The following is a 24,467-nucleotide window of genomic DNA, read 5'->3' as shown; positions in this document are numbered from 1 at the left end:
TCAATCTTATGGGATATCGGTCACAGTTTTGTCCCTTGATTCCAAGAGACTGATCAATGAATCTACCAGTAACCATATTGATCTAATATTAGCTGATAAGATATAGTTTGTGCAAGGATTGAATTAAGCTATTAGCAGCATTATATTAATAGAGATGAGCTACTTAGATAAGGTGGCAAGCTTGTAGTATAATTTACTTTTCTTTGTTCCTTTTTTTTTTAAATAAATGTAGGCCTACTTTGTTTTAATATTACAAGCCTTAGTAATTGTCTTTTTGAAAACTATAGCCTACTTTGATAAGTTATAAAATTTTTTAAAAATCTGCTCTGCTCAAAGTATAAGTATTTACAAAAAGTTTAAAAACAAAATGAAGTTGAAGATCTTTGTTTGGACCTCAAGTTTCAACCTTCTGTGTGTGCTCTCTGTGTGCCAGGCTCAGATCCATCAGCTGGACAACAATGGAGATATAACCACAGAGGCACCTGAAAGTGTCAGTTCTTGCATGTAAGTTGTTTTTATTTATATAAATGAATGGTACCATGTGATGAAACGATAGATTTGAATTTACTGTGTTTTTTGTTGTTGTTTTTTTTTGGGTAACATTTATGTTTGTTATATAATTATGAAAGAATGTGTTTTTTAGATTAAGTTTTTAAATATGAATGCATAATCACTGTATACATTTTCCAGATTCACAGTTGTTGAAAGTATGCCAGAAAATCTTACTTTTGCACCTGGTCAGCCATTGCATGTGTCCACCTACAGTGCACATAAAAGATTGTTAGCTAAAGCCACTCAAAGTATTCACCTGACCTCATTCTACTGGACATTGCTGGGGACAGACACAGAAGTCCATGATTATAGTAGTTTTGAGGTTTTCTGTGTTGTTAATCTTCTCTTACATTTACATAACAGGAGTTATTTTAGTCTTTATTGTAGATCTACATCTATTTCAAAAGTTTATAATGGTGTTGTCTGGCCGGCACAAAAACTTGCTGCTTTTACTTTTTCTAAATACTTAGTACTTAAATGGGTTCAGATAATCCAGTGTCAAGTAAATGCTGTGTGTATCCATCAGGATAAGTCTGAGACTTTTAAGATTTATAAAGAGACATTCAAATGCTCCACCTGTTAAATTTATAAAATTGATATCACAAGTAATAATCTTCATTCCCAATCTTGACTACATGAGGCTTTAAAATCTGCAACAGAACACTCAATCTCTTTTGATTACACCCTTCTATGTATGCTAATACCAAGTTAATGTCTCCCTATTTTAAACATTTGTTTACTTTGTTTCCAAAGGGAGAAGACATTTATGCTGAGCTTTCAACTATTGTGCTAAATGGAACAGTGGAAGTGAAAATTGTTCAGAATGTGACCAACAACAATACAGACAATTTAGCTTTAGGTAAATTTGAAACTGACTTGGAGAATGATCCTAACTATGAAACATTACTAAATACAACATATGCTCCCCTCTGACACCTGGATTTAACAAATATAGTTACTTAAACATCAACGTTACAATAGTGTCAGGTATTTATTATTGCTACAAAAATAAAGGATTTTCCTTGTTAGGGCTTAGTAAAGTTCTTTATTTTTTGTGGCCAATTATTAGTTAGGTACTTGTGTAGCCAGTACAATGCCTAGTCTTCATACCTCCCCAAACTGTTGTGATTTTTATCCGTTTTATTTTCCCAGGGCCAGAACAATAATGTTAGTCTTCATCTTGATTCAAGCATAGAGTCTATGTAATTTAGCAACTACACAAAGCTCTAATATTTAATCTTTAAGTATAATCAGATTTAGTTAACTTTTGTTTTACATTGTATTTAATTTTCTCATTTATAGCTGGGGCTCAGGTGAGGACCCTAGATTTTCAGAGACTGCTTCACGCTGGGGTCCTGCACACCAAAATGTGGATTGTTGATAAGTTGCATGTTTATATTGGCAGTGCCAACTTTGACTGGAGATCTTACACTCAGGTCAGAAACCATAAAATAATTGTACCTCATTCCTGACCTATACTAATGACTAGGATTCAAATTATGAAAATATGGAGATCCATCAACATAGATAACAGAAACAGGCTACAATTTATGCTAGTAAGGACAACAAATATATTTAAACAATTTCTTTACTTAGCTGATATGTATTTTGCAATTTCAATGTGATTTGAATTTCAATATTTTATCTTTATTAACAGGTGAAAGAGCTTGGTGTACTGATAGAAAACTGTCCTACACTAGCAGCAGATGCTGACAAACTGTTCGATGTAAGACTTCTAAGTACTTTTATCTTTTACATCTATCTTAGGATGGGAAAAAAAAAGATAAAGATTAGTTAATTGATTTTTATTAAAATTGTATGCAATGTTTGAGGGTTTTTGTTTTCTAGTTAGTACAGGTATGTCTAAGAATATATTTATTTTTTTTTAACATCAGTATGATGGTGGTGAAATTGAAAATGATCTTAACTTATTTTTCCTTAAAAACTTGCAATGTCTAAAACTTTGACGAGATGCCACCTATCACATTTCTCTCTATTATCTAATTTTCAGGTTTACTGGCACTTTAGCAATCCATCTCAACCTGGTTTACTGGACAGTTCACTGGCTTCATATAGCACCAATATAAATGCTAGCAATCCTCACCAAGTAACCTACAATCAAACCAAAGCTCTTGTTTACCTATCAGTAAGTTGACAACATTTTATTTCAGATTGTACACAGTGGTAGCAACGTTAATGTTAAACAAGTCTAAGGGGTAGAACTAGCTAGAGAAGCAACATCTGAGATTTACATATAAAAACTGAGGGCAAAATAAGATATGGATTAGTATTTTTATAAGATGGACAGATTTTTTAATCTCTCATTTTTACTTTCTGGTAATCTCTGCAAATCACATGTCATTGCTAAAGAATCATCTTCTCCATTACTGTAATTATATTTCAAAAGTTCTGTAACAAAAGTGTGTGAGACAATTGTACAATCAAGACAAAGTGCAGTCTGTAATTTATTTCTTCAATATTTTTCACTTTTCAATTAGGCCTACTTTTTGGTAAAGTTTATTCTTTAGTTTCTCCTAATTTACTGTCAGTAATGTCTTTCACACACATACTTATTCATAGAAATGAACATTTTAAAAAATAAATATATATATATACTTGATTGTATAGCCCTTAGATAGTGAATGTCGTCTAACATTTGCCATGGAGACAGGAAGGACTACTCTATAGTGAATTATGTATTCTCTTTTAGTGGTAGAAATGTGTATAAAGTCTTTTTATGGATTTCTACATAAAATATGGTGGTACACTTTATGTATACTAGAACTATAATCTACAACTGTTTCATTTGCCCAGAGCTCCCCACCTCCTTTCTGTGCTGATGGAAGATCAGGAGACATAGATGCTATTCTCAGTGTTATAAGAGCTGCTAAAGAGTTTGTTTACATCTCTGTCATGGATTACCTGCCTTTGATTGTGTATTCAATGCCCCAAGTGTAAGTGAGCTTACAAAAAAAAAAAAAAAAACTTTTACCTAATCCTTTTTAAGAGGCCTATATTTTTTTTGGGCTATAACATTCCATCTTGAAACTATAAGGGTTATTGGGAATCTGATTGCACCATTTTCTAGTAGCATTATTGTGTTCTTTTCTTTTTTTTGTCATGTGCAAAATAGGTGTCAAGGCTATTGATAAGGTATTCTGAAAGTGGGCTGTTTTATTTTTTTAAAATTTAGTACTGGTATGATATTTTATAAAAGTCAAACATTTTAAAAACCATTTATAAAACAAAATAGAAAAGGCAGTATTCACGTGACGCATGGAAACAGTTTGAAATCTGATCTCATTATTGTCTTAATTTTGTAAAAAAATATGTTCATAGGTGCAACATCTAGTTTTGGTCATCTGAAAGAATGTTAAACCATTTCACAATTAAAAGTTAATTTATTTTATAGAAGTTTTTCAATAACTTGAAATGTCGAATCTGGAACTACAAAAATACACAAATCTTAATTTAACTGCTACGGTACACTACAAAATACAAATACTGATTAACTGCTACAAAGTCTGTAACAATAATGTATAATTTTGATTATTTTCTGGCTAATGTTATAAATCAGACCCACCATGTTTTAGTTTCTGTGTGACATGATGTGTGAGGTCACCTAACCCACAAGGGCTGCAGATTCAAACTGTCTCTTTTTTTTTTCGATTACATTAAGTCTATCAAAAATTGTTATTATTTTACATTAGAGAAAAATATTTTTTTTAATTATTACAAATGGCATTGATCCTAAGGATTGAAGTATCTTAGTAATTAGCTACTTCTCAACTACACAGTTACTGGCCAGTAATTGATGATGAACTGAGAAGAGCAGTAATAGACAGGAAGGTGGTTGTGCGTCTGCTAGCAAGCAAATGGGTACACACTAAAAGAGACATGTATGCTTTTCTAAATTCTCTCAATGTTTTGAAAAATGCAACAAGCCTCAAAGTTAACATTCAAGTGGTGAGTTTTGTATTTGATTTTATATAGTTACTATTATATGAAAGTATTATTACGTAGTTTTTTTTGTTTATCTAGTCTTTATTATTGGAAGGTTTAATTACCTGCAGTTACAATTGCATAAATTCAGAAGCTATTTAATTCTTTGTTTATTAATTTGAAGCAATTAGAAAATTAGAAATTTTAATGTCTCTTTGATTCATATTTAATTTCTTTCATTTTTATTTTTTTTTTGTTTCTTTGGTTTCAGTTAAATTTACTGGAATAAAAATATTTTTTTAAATCTAAATCTTTTTTTTTTTCTTCAGAAACTCTTTACCGTACCAGCTTTTACAGCAATTCAGAGAGACATTCCTTTTTCTAGAGTTGGTCATAGTAAATACATGGTTACAGATCAGGATGCTTATATAGGTATACTTCTTTTTGCTACCATTAAACAAATAATTGCGCTTATGGAAAAATATGAGTCTCATCAAGTTTTGTCAGTCAAAACCATTGATCTGTACAAAGGAAATTTTTAAAAAGTAAAAAAAAAAAATTTTAAAAAAATAATGATTTATTATTAAGTACCGGTAGTTTTTCCTTTATGTTAGTGATTGACTATTATTTGTCTTTTGTAATGTTCTTTCAAACTTAAAAATTGAATTTAATCAATTAAAATGTTTAGATTAAAAAGTGGCAAGCATATTGTTCATCATTAACTTGCTATTTCATGTATTTTTCCCCATTCACAGGTACATCAAACTGGTCAGGAGATTATTTCACCAGCACAGGTGGGGTAGGATTCATTCTGCATGAAACAGACGATGGTGGGCTTAGAAGTCAGCTGGTCAACATCTTTAACAGAGACTGGAACTCAAGCTATGCTCGAGATGTTTATTGAATACACTGTTTACTGGTACGTTAATCTGTCAAATAATTTCCAGTTCCATTACTTACTTTTTCACACAGACTGATTTTCATTTTAGTTGGTCTTTGCAATTTTCTTATAGAAAGTTGAACTAGAATATTTAGTTGTTTACATTTTATTTCTTAACATCAACAAATGTGTATTATTATGTTAATAAAATGTTATAGAAAATCATGTTATAGAGTTGTTTTATTTTCTTGTTTTTTGTTCAATTGATTTATTTAATTTCAATAAATGTTGCACTTTTAATATTAAATAACTATTTGCCCACTGAGACATGAGGTAACCAAATATGAGGGTCACAGGTTAGGTAATGTTAAAATGTTATTTTAACCAACTAGAACAGTGTTTTCTAAACAAATGACATAGGTGTACCAATTCTAAAATTTCCCTAACGCTAAGTACCCCTCTTGCAAAAAGAAAATGGATTTATTTTAATAACAATCAAAATATATTTTATTTTATACAAAATAATAACAAACAACAGATATAACTGTTCTTTATAAAATGTAAATAAAAATTATACTACAAATAACATTTATTTAGATTTTTATTATTATAGCTATATTAAAAACTCTAAGTCTTTTAAATTAGGTATCAAAATTAGTGTTTTTATTTTTGTGGGCTTTTAAGGTAAACTAAAACAAAATATTTTTTGCTGAAAAAGGGGGCATGTCTGTGGAAATTGTAACATCCCTATCAATTTCCTGATCTTAAAAGAATTTATTCTTTAAATGTGAAAATAACACAGGATTTGAGTTAGTAAAAATTTATATAAAAATAAACAAGGTTACAAAGACAGTTTGTGTGGAAACACAAACTTAAAATCGGCCCCTGACGTGGTCAACTCAGGCAGGTAAAAAGGGAGGTTTCAATATTTTGAGAAAGAATATCAGAATGAAATTCTATCAAACATAAATGACAGAGAAGAATGAAGAAAGAAGGTTGACAGATCTTGTGTGGTGCTCCAATGGTCCAGCAGACCAAGGGATAGGTGAAAGTGAAGTTAGATGTGAACCTGGCCTAACTGATGTCATATTATGATTATCTAATTGTTTTGTAAGGGGTCAATCTCTTATTCAAAGCCTCAAGAAAAAAAAAACTTTCCGTAAATAAACCAAAAAAAAAAAAAAGTTAATTCCCTTTAGTTAGGTGATCTATAGTTTTGTTGTTCTGTTGCAGTTCACACGAAAATATGAAAAACTATTTATTAATTGTTGTTTTAAAATATGTTCCACTTATAAAAAATTATTTATTTGACAAAAAATCTAAAACCATTTGCATAAGTGTGTTAAAAATAGGTAAATACTCATCTCCCTTACTAAATAGCCTCTGGTGTTGGTTACTATTAAAAATGGTGTATTTTTAAGAAAAAAATGCTTGCATAGCAGATTTTAAAAATTAAATTTTTTTGCTTTCAGAAAAGTAGCCGTTGCATCAGAACTAAAATATCATGATATTGGATTTTCACTATCTTTTCTAGTTTACGAGATCTAAAAGGATGGATGGACAGACAGACCACACAAAACTAATAGCCTCTATTCCCCTTTAGGGAGCCACTAAAAATGGATCTAAAACTTAGTGTCATTCTATGTTAGGTTATTAACTAAACTGAACCTAATTAATGGGTATTCTTAAATTATAAATCAGCATTGTTGATTAGGCGCAACTTGTAGCCCTTACATACTCTACCTATACCCTCATGGGATACCTCACTTTGGGAAAGCCTGATCTAGAACATAATGATTGATGTTTCTATGATTCCTAATTTCTCTTTGTAGGATAAAATTATTTCAAGAGAAAGAACAATACTTTAGAGACTGTATTGTAACTATATTCTGATAAATTGCCAATATCTAATGTAAGTTGTTAAAAGTAAAAAAGGCATTTTCATACTTAATAAAAAAAAAAACACAAATGACACACAAAGAAACAGTTATCGATATCTCTCAAATGACACACAAAGAAACAGTTATCGATATCTCTCAAATGACACACAAAGAAACAGTTATCGATATCTCTAGAATGTAAGGCACACATTTAACACATAAACGATACATCAATGTTGTAAAAATGGTAAATATACTTCTTACAGCCCACACAGCTACCCTCATTATAGTCTTGGAATCTAGTCACGCACATAAATAGGTCATTATTGTTATCACATTATGTCACAGTTTCAACATAGATGCCATGAAAACCTGAATTTAATCTATCTTTGTAAACTAAAACAAAACATAAGTAATACTACAAACTAATCAAAACAGATGAGCATTAAAACATGATCTTGAAAATACTGGTATATATATATATATATAATCTGAATTGATATGACTGCCAAATATTTTAATTGTTATCAATCTTAGCATACAAAAAAAATTAAAACATTAAAATTTACATGTATAAATAAAATGTTGGTTCATAAAGTTTAAATTTAAAGTAATCTATTCATAATTTCATTTCAATGCATTACAAACAAACAAAATCAAGTAAATAGTGTTTAAATGAATGATAAAGAAAGCAATTATCTATAACAGATTAACAAGCACTTCAAATCTATAAAGATCTGTGTTAACATCCTTGGGCTATGTTTTGTTTTTCTTCCTGAGTTTATGAGATACAGCCTGAACTATTTTATCAAATTTTGAGGTTAATATTGTAAATGGCCTAAGAAAAATTCATTTTTAAACTAATTACAACCTCTACAACTATCAACCAATTTTTTTTAAAGTACTTTTTTTCTCCTGTAAAAACTTCATACAATTTTTTAATTCAAATGAAAAACAAATACTAGCATTAGTAATCATGAAAAATTTTACATCAGTTTTTATGCAGTTCTTCCAATATTTTCATTTCTTCCTAAAACAGTTTTAGGAATATCCTTTTTAGACTTTAACGAGTCAATTTTTGTAGGATCTATCATTTCCAATTCTTTCAGAGTACGTTCAATTCTTTCTTCCTGTATGCTCTTAGCCTTAAATGGTGTATTTTTTTCTTTCCGTAGCACCCACTCTATATTGTAACCAACTACTCCTATTACAGCTGCAATGGGCAAGGTTATGTAGGGGGCATAAGTCCGTGCAGCACTGAAAATCAAGTTCCACATTTTTTCACATTAACAGCTATTGGATGCTGTTATAAACATGAAAATTTCTACTCCAGTGTCATCAATAACAAGTCACCTATAAAAAAAAATATTACACAGTTTAACACTTTTAAATAAAAAAAAAAGTTTTACTAAAAATAGTACAAAGTATAATTATGTTGAATCAGAAAGGTATGTACAATAATTTCTAAATATATGTATAAAGTAAAGTTCCCCTTTCACACCTGCGATCTATAGAGCAGATGATGTTAAGATCATCTGTTTCTTTGGCCCACAGTTAACAAGCAGGGTGTCATGTGGCAAGCACAACAAACAACCGCCTTTACTTTCCCAAACTAAAGTCAGGTACCCATTAGAGTTGGGTAGACCGAGGGGCGCCCTAAAAAAACAGTAATTCCAAGTTCCAGTCTTCACTGAGAACCAGAACCCAAGCGCTTAACCACTCAGCCACCATGCCCCCAGATATATGTATGGACTCTTTTAAATTTGTCTACTTTTAATAAAAATATGATATATATTTTTTACTTTATGCTAATTTAAAATATTAATAAAAGCAATCTAGATCTAGTCTACATTTTGGCTATTTAATCATCGCTATTTAGAAAGTAAGCTTCCTCATGGTAATACTAACAGACTTTTTCAGTGATATTAGAGTTTCTATTTAGTTTAGAAATCAGAGGTATTGCCAGTGGGATGATCTAGATAGATCTATATTAAGCTATTTGGCTTCTAGATTCATAGATCTAGATACCTTAGTCCATAGTCATAGTGTCAGATAGTCGATATATCATAATCATCAATAATTTATCAGACAATTGTCATAAACAAGGCATACGTTCAAAATAAGCTAACTAATTGAATACTTAATAGTAAGAGATTTATAGTTTTTGAAGTAACAATAAAAATTGCAATAGAAAATTATTTTAAAGCTTCATCATGTGGAGTGGAAGGTCATTCATTATGTATCTTAAAATAAACATGTTGTTTCCATATAAGTGTGATTTAAAAAGGTCAGAATGGGCACATATTGTCACTCTCTCTGCCCACTGATCTATAGAAAGTTCTGGGTGAAAGTGTGAAAATAGTTAACTACATTAAAAACCGTCCTTTTTTTTCACAATTATATGAAGAAATGGGAAGCAGTCATACAAAGCTTCTTTTGCATACTGATGTTCATTGGCTATCTCGTGGAAAAATTCTAAATCAATCATTTGAACATACACATATGCTTCAATGTTTTCTTTTAATAGAACTGGGTTGAGAAATGGTTTGCACGACTGAAAATGGCTTTGAAGACTAGCATATTTAGCAGATATTTTCTCTGTTTTAAATTGCCTTAGCTTATTGCTACAAGGCAAAGAAAAATTCATTGTTTCACAATCAAGATAAAGAGAATGCTGCCATCACAAAACTAAATTTATGGCAAAAAAAAAGAGTTGGTAATGGAGAAGTAGACTTGTTTCCCTCTCTTCATATGTTTTTAACAAGTTCTGCAACTACAATTGATGCTAACACTCTGAAATTTGAAACACAGCATTTGGACAGTTTGCAAATAAACTGGAAAAAAAAATATTTGATTGATTTAAACAGGTCATATTGAATTTAAAATTTACATTTAAAATGAACACAACATCCATACTAGAAGCTATGTCAAGTGTGGATTGAGAACAATTGTTGGAATCAGCTTCAGATGGAGTCTTAAAATTACAAAAATTATAAAGGGCTAAAGGGGGATACATTTGTCAAAAGTTTGGGAAACACTGGCTAGAATCTAGACTCTAACTTGTAGATTTAGTCATAGGTTATAGTATCATTACAAGTATGTAGATCTATCATGTCTTCATCAACTTCATGTCATTGATGTCTAGACTATGATTAGTGTTATGACTATATTGACTATATATTATATATATCATACTAGAATCTAGATCTATATTATATATATATTATCATATAAGTATAAATTATAAATAAATTATAATTATTTTTATCTTAAGTACTAGCCATATATTACCCACGGCCCGCAGGTCTTAATTTGCGTATCCCTGTAGATATAGTCACTGAAAATGTTTTGGAAACAATTAAACAAAATAATAATGTTATAAGTAAAGCATATGAGTGAATGTAAAAATAGTATGAATGGAGCTATCAAAATAGCTAATCGACCTAAATCCATTTTTTTAATAAAAACATTTACTTGTAGGTGTGACAGGTGGGGAAATGTGACGTGTGTTTGGCGCGTTTAATGTCTAGGGGATGATTATTTTTAAAGCTATCACACACCAACCTATCAGCATATGTATCGGGAGCAGGCACGCAACGAGACAAGCAATGAAAGATAGATACAAAAGTTAAAAATGAAGAATATTTATTTACATAAATATACATATAAGAATAAAAAGGGGGAGGATTTGCATCTATCTCTAAATATTACTAGATTTAATCATCACTCTTGCACCGAATAAGAGAGTATGTCACTTTGTCCTCTGACTTAGTTGGTTTTCCTGTTGATGTCGCAGCTGGCTGTGTCCTGGCTTGAGGTTCTGCAGCTGTAGGTGGCGCTCTAGCGGATAGAGGGACGCCGGAGATATAGTTCTTGTGGAGTCTCAATCCCAAGTTCTAATATCTGTAGTGGGCAAATAGGGCGGGTGGCCGGCTACCGTGGGCCCAAGGTTACTGCGGGCAGAGCTGATCTGCCGTGGGCAGCGTAGTTGACAGGATATGTCCAGTGAGTTGCAGAGGGTTGGCGTAGCTATGACGTCTCGCACAGACCTGAGTCCATAGGGACGTCACACCTAATAAGACAGGTGGGCTGTCGAATAGGCGGGCAATGCCGATAGCGCCAAGTAGTAGAGTTGAGTAGTGTCGTGTAGACACTGAACAGCAAATGGCAAATAGTTGAGTAGTGTCGAGTAGACACTAAGCGGCAAATAGGCAGTAGGTGATTCTCGATAGCAAATAAATAGGCAGACACCTGTGGGAGGCTGCGGATAAGTAAAGACAAGTTAGGACATGTCTCTCATACATCTTATCGATGCCCTCTACTGAGGTGCATTCGTCAGATTGGTAAAATTGCTTTTGAGCACAAAAGGGGAGATGATGACAAATGGGATTTGGAAAAATAGATGGCTGATAGTAGCAATATACAAACGTACATAAAAAGGGGAAATAATAATATAAAAATGTACATAGAAGGGGAAATAATAATCTCAAATAAACAACACCGGTGGATAGAGAAAGAGAAGGGGGGGGGGGGTAAATTGGGCGGTGGTCAGCGACCAAGACGGTTTGTTTACATATGACTGTGGGTCGAGAACAATGGAGCGCGCTTGAATGGAGAGGGTGTCCGTTCAAGCGGCGCAACTCTCATTAGAGTAAAATGAGTAAAGGGGAGATAATTCATAACTCTTTTCTAGACGCAGGATTAGTGCGCTAGTAAAATTATCAAGGCGGTCGACCGAGATAAAGGAAATAAAATGGATGTACCAATATATACATGGTTGCATCAATGATCAATTGAGCAACGTAGCATTAATAGATTAATGCAATACATAAATAAATACATAGGACATGTTTATGTTTTCTACTTACGCCAGTGAGAAATACACAATGCACTAATTAAATATAAATGAGATACTAAAATACACATGATAGTATCCAATGAGGAATATTCACAAAGTAATAAAGATGGAACTTGTGATTAAGTTCGGCTTACCACCTCTAGGAGGGAGAATAAATGAAGTAGTCCAGACTCGATTGCTCAGCGATAGAATGAGAAATGAAAGAGAGTCTGGCTTTATTTGGATCTACTTTATATAGGCCTGGAAAATGCGGGCGGAAACAGGAAATGTCCTAGGCTCAGCATTATCTTACACGTGGGTGAATTTGACTCGAGGTGGGATTCGCACATTGGAAAGATCAATTGGTGTGTTGGTCCTCGTGATCTCCTAGATCAAAGAGAGTCGTGGGAGAGAGGCGGGAAGAAAGAAAGACTGACTCGCATTCCCCTCAAGGTGGTGTCAACTGCGTCCATCAGTCAGACATCCGGCGGATAAGACAAAAGAGATAGTGTGATTATCTTTCCCCGATCAAGGGCAGATAAATCGAAAGATGTGGCCTAGCTATCTCCAATGTGGTCAACTAAGTCTAGCCTGGAGCGGAAAAGGTGGTGCGGGTGAAGAATTTGGGGGTAGGGTGGGGAAATAATTAAAATAAAATAAATAAATAAAGATAAATAATAATTAATGCTGTGATAAATTTGAGTGACTCTGACAGCGAGTTTTTGACTTGTCACAGTAGGCCTACATATATTTAGATCTAGTTCTAGAGTCTAGATAATATTATAATAGATGTACATCTACTATTGTAAGAGTGAATTCAAGGGCTCAAGAAGCTTATTAATTATTGTATGTTAGTATATTTAATATCCCCCATATAGAGCCTGATGTAGCCTGTCCAATCATAGTGTGTTTACATAGCGCATGTTAGGTGCGCGCGACACATGAATGGGACTATTAAAATGTATTTAGTAGCTATAGTGAACGAATGTATGTAAACTATGTAAAAATGCTTTAGAAACACAAAATTTGAAGGTTAATTTGATTAAAATATGAAATGAATGGACTTTATTTTGTATGTTCATGTGTTAAAGTAAAAAGTAGATCTATCGTCTTAGAATTATAGTAGCTTCTTATATTAGGCACAGCTCATCGAATTCTCCTTTAAGAAACACGTCGCTTTTTTTGTTTATAATTAATTTGTTTTTATGTTTGGAGCTAAAAACGACGTTTCGGGACAGTGCATGTCCAATTTTAGATAAGTTCCTGTATTTTTGTTCTGCTTTTCCAAAGCAGATGGCAGTTTTTTAGATTCTCGGTAACCAAGTATGTAAAGTGTTAGACACCTTATTTATATAGGTTAGTTATTTTAGTTATTTAGCGACGCACCATAGTAGACGCATATTGAACGGGACTAGTGACGTTTGGGATATGTTGGGTTAGAGACCGGAAAATCAGTTAGCGATAGAACACTCCAGGGTAACGACGTGTTTAGTGACAGAGACTTCTACTGTGGCCTTTTATCATAATAAATATATATTAACTTGTTCATCATCGTTGACTACATCTCTTCACCTGTTACAATTGATGTGCCAGTTCTTGTTTGTGTTGTTGGTCAACTACACGTAATACACCCGAACAATTACACCCAAACGATTGCAGAGTAATTGGTTGACTTCAAGACAGCCTGAACTAGCAACATCACAGTGGCGACCCCGAAGCAGAACGTTTACTCAGGTGAGGGTCGTGCACTCGAAGATATAAGATTTCATCGGAGTACGGCTGAACACAGCAGTATCGCAGGGTGACTTTGTTCTAGATCTACATACAGTCGTCGTCTGTTTGATCGCACGTTCAACGAGCCGTTAACTCAGGGTGACCTTCGTCAGGACCGTAATCATCGCAACGCCTGATCTTCATATGCTGAACCGACCTACAACCAGAGAAACCGTTCATTCATAACGGGTGAGAGATCGTTAGTGAACCTGTTGGACATATTTTTTTCTTCGTCGTAGGAGCCACATTGAGTATCAAGTTTTACCTCGTCAGTTTCGAGAAGGACAGTTTGCCCGCTGTCAGAAGTATTGTGAGTACTACAAGTTTGGTAGCTAACTAAATCGAAATCGCTCTGTCGTCTTACCCTTGGAGAGATTCTTGTGGAGCAGTTTGCTCATTGAACCGGTTGCTTGCCACGTTTATAACGGTCACTGTGTTTAACCTTTGGAAGGTTAGTGAAGTAATCTTTATCAGTACTGAACATTGATATATCTAGTATTCGTCGGTCTAGACCATATCTAGACTTGTTAGCAGTGAAGTTGTGGAAACAGCTACATCCACTTAATTTCGTTGAAAACCGTTAATCGTCTAACGGAACGTCGTCGGAGGTGACCTTGGTTTCACCTAGTCTACATTGGACAGTTGGTCTAGTGAAGCAGAGTACAACAGCAAACTTCGTCGTACTACCAGAGTAGCAGCAGAGGCAGTGAACTATTTTAGAGAACCGTTATTCGTCAGCCCAGATCAAGTCATCGTCAAGAAAGTCGTTATTCGTCAGCCCAGATCAAGTCATCGTCAAGAAAGTCGTTATTCGTCAGCCCAGATCAAGTCATCGTCAAGAAATTCGTTATTCGTCAGTCGTCCAGATCAAGTTGCCGTCAAGAGACTGTTATTTGTCAGTAGTCATCTACACAAGTCAAGTCATCGCCAGAAGAACCGTTAACTTATTCGTCAGTAACTGTGTACACAAGGTCGTCGGAACTACACATACAGTCATCAACAGTCGTCAAAGAAACTGGAACATTTTGCTGTGGCATATCAGGACATCTGTGGCATTACGTGGGATACTGGTAGCACCGGAGAACAGAGTCAGAACTGGAAGAGAGGCAGTGGAATTTGTTGTGATCTAGCATATTCGGGAGTCCGAACAAAGGGATCTTTCTTATCAAAAGCTAAGTGCCATTTTTCTTATTAGTATATGTTTAGATTGCCCTTAGAAATAGATTTTGTCTAAATTTGGTACGTTAGCCTGAGTAAAATCAGGTGGTGCGCCTTAAAACCCGTCGGGGTAGAAGACGTAATTTAGATGAAAAGCTATATTATACGTTTAGGATTGTAATTTGTTTTGTTTGTGTAAACGTCATATCCGTTGTTGCCTGGTTACTTCGTGACGTTATCATTGTGTGCCATATTGTCACATCCCAACCCATAGTGATAGTCTCATTTAATTATTTCATTTGTTTATATTATTTTAAATTATTTATTTTTATTAATTTAATTAGATCTGTATTTTTTTTTTTTTCACTTAATGATAGAAAGTGCGGGTAGGATTCTTTTACTGTGAATCAGACTAAAATAATTTTAGTTTGAGCGGTTAAAATCAATTATGATTTTGCCATGAGAATAATGCCGAAACTGGCTATGTAGTCAAACACTGTCGTCTGGCTAAATATAGATCTGCAAATTTTGTACATCTCTTTGGTACAATTTAATTATCTAGACTCTACTTTGAAATATTATTAAGTTGAAGATGAATGAAGGTAGTACATTCTAGATATATATATCTTGTTGAAGATATATTTGACATTTTATGAACGTATCTGTTTTATATGGTTAAATAGAACCATAATCTACTCTAGATCTAGACTCTAGACAGTCTTTGAATTTACTCTAGACATTTCAGTCATACCAGATTTTAAAATTGATCATAGTTGGTCATACTAGATCTAATAGTCATAGTGCTCTTGATAACTAGATCTAAATGGTAATATTATACATACTATAATATACTGGATTTAAATTTGTGTGATACTAGATCCAATATACAGATTTGAATATAACCATAATAACTCAGACTAGATTTATACATTTACTAAATCTATAGATAGAGACATACCATTTAAAATTTGTATAAAAGTGTGGAAAAACTTAAATATAAAATAAGTTTAAAGTATAGCCATAACTAATATAGGCCAAGTAAAAATATATATAAAATATAAAACACAATGGCTACATCATCATATGTGGACCTTAAGGAGGTTAAGGAAACAGCTATGCAGGATGGAAAGGCCATGGAGTTAAAAGGAAAGGACTTAGCAGCTTATGTACAGCAAGTGGTGAAGGAAGAAACGGAACGTCAAAGACAAGAGATAGAAAGACAAGAAGAACGTCAAAGACAAGAGATAGAGAGACAAGATAGGATCAGAAAGGAAGAATATGAGAAGCAAAAAGAGGACCGAGAACATGAAGCTAAAATGGAGAAGATGAGATTGGATGCAGCACAAGCCAGAGCCCAAACTGAACAAGGAAATAACACAAATAACTCAAATAATTATACCACTCAAAGAGACAACCCTAATTCACAAACATGGCTAAAGAGAAAAATACAAAGTTTTGATGAACAGAAGGATGACATTGGTGATTTCCTGAAAAGATATGAGGCAAAAATGTCTACATTTAATATGCCTGAAGAAGAGTGGTCTGAAATACTGATAGACTTTGTTCATGGTCAAGCTCTAACAATATGCCAAAATCATGACCATCATATTGATGATAGCTATCAGGTTTTAAAAAGAGAATTATTAAATGCCTATGGTCATAATGCTACAACTTTTAGAAAGAAATACTTTGACAATATACCATCATTAGGAATAGAACCCCAAACTACCATTAATATGGAAAAGGATTTTTTCAATAAGTGGGTAAAATTAGAAAAAGTGAATAACTCTTATGAGGGATTAAAAAATTTTATTTTAGTGGACAACTTTGTAAATAAATGTGATCCTCAATTACAATCTTTTATTAGAGAAAGAAACCCAAAAACTATAGATGAAATAACAGAGATAATGAGAGTATACAAAAATGCATATCCAAATAAACCATTTTCTGATAGAGATAAGAGCAAAGTAGATTTAATAGGATACACCAAAGAAAATGTTGATAGAAGTAGAAATAGAAACAGATCAAATAGTGGAAATAGAAAATATAGTGAAATAACCTGTTTTAAATGTCAAGGAAAAGGTCATATAGCAGCTAACTGTAGAAGAGGGAATAGTAGATCTGGAAGTAGAAATAGATACAATGAACAAAATAACAGTAGATATAGGAGTAGAGATAGGAATGACAGGGGAAATTATAGAAATAGGAGTTACAGTAGGGAATACAAAAATAAAGGTACAGATAGGATATATTTCATGGAAGGAAATAGGAACAATTTTGCAGTGTACCCAGGGTTTGTAGATAGAATTCCGGTGGAATTAATCAGGGATTCAGGTTGTAACACTTTGGCAGTAAAAACTAAATTTGTCAAACCTCATTGGTATAAAGGGTTTACTAAGAAAGTAGAATTAGCAGATGGCACTGTAAGGGAATTTAAAGCTATAAGGGTGTACATTGAAACTCCATTTTTCACTGGTTATTGTGATGGCATTGCAATACCAGAAATGAGATATGATATGTTAGTAGGAAACATAAAAGGAGTTAAAGAATGTTCAAGAAAAGAATTAGAAGACTGGCAAAACAAATACAAAAACATAAGACAAAATCATGGAAACATAGAAACACAAAATATAACAAGTATGGTAATAATAAGATCAATGGATAAACAAGATGAGAAACAGGAAAATACAATAAATGTAATAAGTAAGGATGAAGAAAAAGAAACCAGTAATGTAATACAAATAGAAAATACAGATGTTAAGGAAAGTGAGATAGAAAATGAAACACAAAATAGTCTGGAAACACAAATATCTCAAAGTGAAAAAGAAACAACACCCACATTTGCATTAGAACAAATGAATGACAATATTATTGGGAAAATTTATTCAAGAATATCAGATAAAAACAATAATAATCCAATGGAGAAATTTTGTATAGAGAATAAAATATTGTTTAGACAAACAAGTAATGATAACAAGAAAATAAAACAACTTGTCTTACCACAGAAATATTGGAAAGATGTTTTAATCATGACACATGATAATAATTTAGCAGCACATAGGGGAGTAAAGAAATGTTATAGGAACTTGTCAAAACAAGTATTTTGGCCCAAAATGAAAGCAACAATCAACAAATACATAAACTCATGTGACATATGTCAAAAGAGATCTAACAAAAGCCTAGTGAATAAAGCACCTATTCAAGAAATGGATGAACCTACGGCACCATTTCAGAAAGTATCTATTGATTTAATAGGTCCTTTAATTCAAACTGAAAATAATAACAAATACATTCTAACAGTAATAGACATGTTTAGTAGATACCCAGAGGCAATCCCATTATCAAATACAAGTGCAGAAAATATCATTAATGCCATAACTCAAAAAGTAATTACAAGACATGGTATACCTAAAATTATATTGAGTGATCAGGGATCTCAGTTTAAGTCAGAACAATTTAAGAAATGGACTAAACAATACAATATACAGCACATATACTCTTCGGTTTACCACCCGGAGAGTAACGGTTTATGTGAACGATATGGTGGATCATTAAAAAGATCACTAACAAAGATAATTCAGAATAATCAGAACAAGTGGGATCATTACATTAACTATGTACTATTTGCTCATAGAAACAACATCCATGAAGCAACACAATTTTCACCATATGAAATAATACATGGAAGAAAACCCAGAGATGAATTAGATGTTTTTAAAGAAAATCTAATAGACAATGAGAATAAATTAAATAATGACAGTGAAACAACAATCACAACAGAATTGAAAGAAATATGGACTCAAGCATATAACAACAATAAGAAGTACAAACAAAGTGCTCATGAGAATCTAAATAAGAAAAGACAATTGAAAACACTAGAAGTAGGAAACAATGTATTAATATTGATAAATGACCTGAAAAATAAAATTGGTAAACAATGGAAAGGTCCATTTAAGGTGATAAAACAAATTAGTGATGTCAATTATCAAATTGAAATAAATGGGAAAGTTAAAACATATCACATAAATAATTTGAAACTATATCATGATAGAGAAGATGAGTTGATACAAAACATTCAGGAGGAAATAGAAAATAAATTTTCAGAAAGAGAAGAATGCTTGATGATAATAACAAATGAAAATCATAATGAAAATGATATTAAGGAAATACCTGTAATAGAAACAAAAGAGAATCAAACTTGGCAAAAGATTAATCTTAATAATTTAACTAAGGAAAAGTCAAAAGATATAACTAAAATAATACAGGAATACAAAGAAATTTTTTCCAGCATACCAGGAAAAACTAATATTATTAAACATGACATTAAAGTAACAGACACAAAACCTATCAAGCTTAAGCCATATAGAATACCGCTACATTTACAAGACAAAGTAAAGAAAGAAATAGACAATTTACTAGAATCAGGTATAATTGAACCATCAACATCTCCTTATGCTTCACCAATTGTGATAGCCAAAAAGAAGAATGGAGATATAAGGTTATGTATTGATTATAGGAAACTTAACAACATCACAGAATTTGACCCATATCCAATGCCAAATATAGAGGATATTTTACATAAATTAAATGGAGCAAAATTTTTTACTAAATTAGATTTAACTAAAGGTTATTGGCAAATACCTTTAACAGAAAATGCAAAACCTTACACAGCATTTGTAACACCATATGGTATTTTTCAATGGAATTATATGAGTTTTGGATTAGTAAATGCACCTGCCACATTTAATAGAATGATGAACATGATAATTGGAAACAAAGAAAATGTTATTTGCTATTTAGATGACATATGTATTTTTAATAATAGTTGGGAGGAACATTTGGTAGATGTAAAAGAAGTATTCAAAATAATAAAAGAAAGTGGACTTACAATTCAAGCAGAAAAAGTAGAAATAGGATTGGAGGAAATAATTTTCTTAGGACATAAAATAAATAACAACATGATTAGCCCTATTGAAGATAACATAAAGAAAGTACTTAATATTGAAATACCTACAACAAAAAGACAAATTAAAAGTATATTGGGAATAGTAAATTATTACAGAAAGTTTATAAAAAACTTAGCAGAAATAGTGAATCCACTAAATGACTTACTTAAAAAAGGAAAACCTCAAAAAGTAGTTTGTAATGAGGAATGTGTGAAAGCTATTGACAGAATTAAAGATGTTTTTAGTCATGAACTAATATTAAGACTACCTGATAAAGACAAAATATTTTATGTCACAACTGATGCATCTGGTAATGCTATTGGTGGTTGTTTAATGCAGAACTATGATAACTTACATCCTATATTATATGTAAGCAGAAAATTGTCAGAGGCAGAGAAAAAATATAGTGTCATTGAAAGAGAAGCCTTAGCTGTAATATGGGTAATTACTAAGCTAGAGAGCTATTTAATAGGAAGGAAATTCATATTATTAACTGATCATAAACCTATTCAGTATATACAGCAAAAGAGCATGAAAAACAGTCGTGTTTATAGATGGTTCTTAGCACTACAGGAGTATAAATTTGAAGTGAAAGCTATTAGTGGATCTGTGAATATTGTAGCTGATCTATTGTCTAGAATGACATTGAAGTGAAATAATTTTGTAAATAAACTATGATTATATTGAGTATGTAAAATATATTAATATATTGACACCATTTATATGTTATGGAAAAGGGAGATAAGTAAATTTGATGTTAAGCATTTAAAAGTAAGTATGGATATTTTTTTTGTGTGAATCATTTCATATATCATTGACGAAAGTTAGTTCTATGGAAAAGGGTGAGTATAAAAGAAAAATGGACAAAAGCGTATAAAAGGGTGGTAAGAAAAAAATGTATTGAATGTGTAAATAAAGTTTGTAATTGTTTTTTGAAATATTGTATTTTATCAGATTACTGCCAGTGAAGAACATTTGAGATGTGTAGGACATGCCCATAAGATGCCACATTTTCCTCCATGATGAACGGTGTACCAATGAAGATGATTTTGGAATGTTATGAACTGTTATGAACATTGAATATGAGGAACTGTCAAGATGAAGATGTCAAGATGAAGATGTCAAGATTTTATGTTTGTGGTCTTCCCCTTAAATTGAAAATGTCCTTGTAAGACTTGACAGTAGTGGAAAAATATTGACATATTTTTTTTTTTCAAGGGGGGGAGGAATCTGTTAGACACCTTATTTATATAGGTTAGTTATTTTAGTTATTTAGCGACGCACCATAGTAGACGCATATTGAACGGGACTAGTGACGTTTGGGATATGTTGGGTTAGAGACCGGAAAATCAGTTAGCGATAGAACACTCCAGGGTAACGACGTGTTTAGTGACAGAGACTTCTACTGTGGCCTTTTATCATAATAAATATATATTAACTTGTTCATCATCGTTGACTACATCTCTTCACCTGTTACAATTGATGTGCCAGTTCTTGTTTGTGTTGTTGGTCAACTACACGTAATACACCCGAACAATTACACCCAAACGATTGCAGAGTAATTGGTTGACTTCAAGACAGCCTGAACTAGCAACATCACAAAAGCTATTGTTTTAACCTCCCCCGGCAATTCATACCCATATAAGGGATGAAGGCTATATTATGAGCCTGTTTGATCGTAGGCTGGTGGATCTATCAAAATAAACTTCCAAACATCTTTAGAAAGACATTCTAATCATATTCATACTGTTAGCTGTTAAATAAAATTAAAAAAGGAGGTGTTTCAATGAATAATTATGAATTAAACACATTCTCCTATAGTGCACAAGGCAAAATCGTAATAAGAAATATTATTGGGATTAATAAATCTATGATTTTTTTCAATAAATAAATGTGACCTAGATCGAGATATCTAGAATATATAATTTTTTTATTATGAATGAAAGAAAAAGTGCGGGCTGCTAATTTGAAGCCAGAGACCATGCCCACTGCAGGTGATCACGCCAGGCGAGTGCTGGTGGTGAGGAGAGGTATACACTAAGCTTGTAGTGTCACAAACTATCCAACAGGCAGTGGAGGGAAGGGGGAGAGAGTCATGAAAAGAATTATAAGCATCTATGGGAGGGAGGGGATGTTAAGGTGTAACAAAACGAACATCCAAATTATGAAAAGAAGAGGGTCCTTGGATGGGAATTAAAAGAAAGAGACAGAGAATACATGTAGCCAAGTTGAAAATATCATGTTTATTAAATTATAATAATTAATTTATAGATCTATAATTATATAGATTTATTTCTGTTTCTACACATAGATTATATAGGTAGGCATATATATATATATATATATATATATATATATATATATATATATATATATATATATATATATATATATATATATAGATATATATATATATATACATATATCTAGAGAGAGAGAGAGGCAATATACTATAAATACATATTGCAGAAGTGAATCTACTTCTTTTAATACAATCTAAATAATTTTTAATTAACACAGATATAATTTATTAGCAATAACATAGTGGTGTTTCTTAACGGTGCTCGATGTGCGCTAAAGGAGAAAGCACAAAAACTGCGTTTATTATAGGAGCATGAAGTGACCTGGTTTATTTTAAAATAAAATCTTGACTATGAGTGGTAATTCAAAGAAACACAGCTATTTTTATAGTCCTTCAGTAGCAGAATAAGAATCTGCTTTCAGTTTTTTTTGTAAGTTAAACCGTCACCAAATAAAAAAATAAAATAAAAATTTGACCTAGTTCTCGAATACAGTGTGCCTAATATAAGAATCTACTATAGATCTAGAGTTAGAATAGTTAGATCTAGAGTTAGATTTAGGCTTCGATAGATTTTCTTTCTATGCGTGCATGGAGCCTTCGCCTTGTGCATGCATGACCTTTCTGTCTTCTCTATTAAAAGAAGCTTTGCAATGAATGGGATCTAAAGTACGTCAGGACATCTAGATTCGCAGATATAAGGAACTAATTTATGTAAAAAAAATGCTTTTGAAAGACAAATTTGAAGGCTAATTTAATTAAATAATGAAATCAATTGACTATATTTTGTATTTTCATGTGTCAAAGTAAAAAAACTATCTTTGCAAAGTGTAGTTCTTAAAATTAGATCTAGAATCTATATATCCTTTCAATCTTGTCTCATGTAAACATGTAACATGGCTATATGACTTTAAATCCATGAAATAGTAATACTTTCATAGAGTTGGGAAACTTTTTTTTGAGGATCTTAAGTTCGTTTTAGGGCTACTAAAAATTCCATAATTAATCATAATATGGTATGACAAAGTAGAAAACACCAAACTGTAGGAGATGAGTGGACAGAAAAACATAGCAGTGCAGATCTTAGAGAAAAAGTGGAGATGGATTGGTCACACTCTTAGAAAAGATACCAGCAACAGAGCTAGGCAGGCCTTAGAGTGGAACCCCCAGGGAACAAGACGCAGAGGAAGACCAAAAAGAACATGGCGACGCAATGTACTCGAAGAAGCAGAGAAGACCGGGAAGAGCTGGGACACCATCAAAAAGCTAGCAAGAGACCGTGGAGAGTGGCATGTTTTTGTCGAGGCCCTATTAGATGTTCCATGAGGAACTCAAAGGAGTGATGATGAATCATAATAGAATAGTAAAATGGGTAATGTAGTTATAATATTGATAAAACAATTTAAAAAAAACTGTCATGTGATAGCCATTGTGTATTACATAATTTGTATAGACTATAGAAGAGATAGAGCGATTGGTGAATGCGGTCCATTATTTAGGCCAAGGAATAGGAACATTTTTTATCATAAGTCATAAATAATTTTTATGCTAAGTTTTATCAAGATTGGTCAAACGTACATAGATACGCTTTACTTTCTTCTTTATTATTTTATATTATAGAAGTTAATTAAAGTAGCGTACCTAAAATAAATCGGTTAACTTGGGTAACAAAACTAACATTCTCCAAAAGTTGACAACAAAGTCAAAGAAAATCATAAATATGGGCCTTCGATCGGAAGTTTTATCACAATGAATGTGACAATGACAATAGATCTAGAATCTAGCTAGATCTAAGACTAGTGACTAGTATTTAAGTATTCTTTTAAGAATCATAATATTATATTCTAACCTTATCATTTGAAATCTCTTGTAGATCTAGAATAATCTAGATATACTCTAGATCTAGACTAGGACTAGGAGAAGCTAAAGACAAGTTACAAAGTAATAAACAAAACAACACTTTTCAAGAACAAGAACTCTAGTGATGAACTAGATCTAGTAGTGAAAACGAAACCGGAAATCTTGAACAGATTTCGAGTGTAACAAAAAGTATATTTCTAGTCCACTATTCTGGAGCGCTGACCTTTCAAAATATAGATTTAGATCTAGACCTTTATAGATCTAGAACTAGCTAGATCTAAATTCTAAATAAACTTTTAAAAAATAAATTTCAAATTTATAGACTAATATAGATATATCT

At 32.3% G+C, this 24,467-nt stretch overlaps 1 protein-coding gene and 2 long non-coding RNA genes across 3 annotated transcripts; 2 read left to right on the top strand and 1 right to left on the bottom strand.

The window, feature by feature from the left end:
- On the top strand, positions 1-5,599 carry LOC106073381 (5'-3' exonuclease PLD3-like). Its single transcript, XM_013233915.2, has 10 exons — positions 1-504; positions 691-874; positions 1,306-1,411; positions 1,855-1,988; positions 2,210-2,278; positions 2,564-2,698; positions 3,367-3,506; positions 4,350-4,518; positions 4,824-4,926; positions 5,250-5,599. The coding sequence occupies exons 1-10, from the start codon at positions 368-370 to the stop codon at positions 5,396-5,398; spliced, it is 1,326 nt and encodes a 441-aa protein (XP_013089369.2). The 5' UTR covers positions 1-367; the 3' UTR covers positions 5,399-5,599.
- Positions 5,600-8,543: 2,944 nt separating this feature from the next.
- On the bottom strand, positions 8,544-24,327 carry LOC106073378 (uncharacterized). The gene is made up of 3 exons (XR_008776994.1): positions 24,117-24,327; positions 10,546-10,591; positions 8,544-8,607 (listed from the first exon to the last, which is right to left on the bottom strand). It is a non-coding gene; the product is annotated as an uncharacterized LOC106073378 (long non-coding RNA).
- Positions 13,420-21,412, top strand: LOC129925202 (uncharacterized). The gene is made up of 2 exons (XR_008776993.1): positions 13,420-15,624; positions 20,923-21,412. It is a non-coding gene; the product is annotated as an uncharacterized LOC129925202 (long non-coding RNA).
- Positions 24,328-24,467: the final 140 nt, after the last annotated feature.

Source organism: Biomphalaria glabrata, chromosome 3 (assembly GCF_947242115.1).
Source record: "Biomphalaria glabrata chromosome 3, xgBioGlab47.1, whole genome shotgun sequence".
In the NCBI taxonomy this organism is placed as follows: domain Eukaryota; kingdom Metazoa; phylum Mollusca; class Gastropoda; family Planorbidae; genus Biomphalaria; species Biomphalaria glabrata.
Note: the sequence above shows the minus strand (reverse complement) of the source record. Positions and strands in the feature narration are given on the sequence as shown.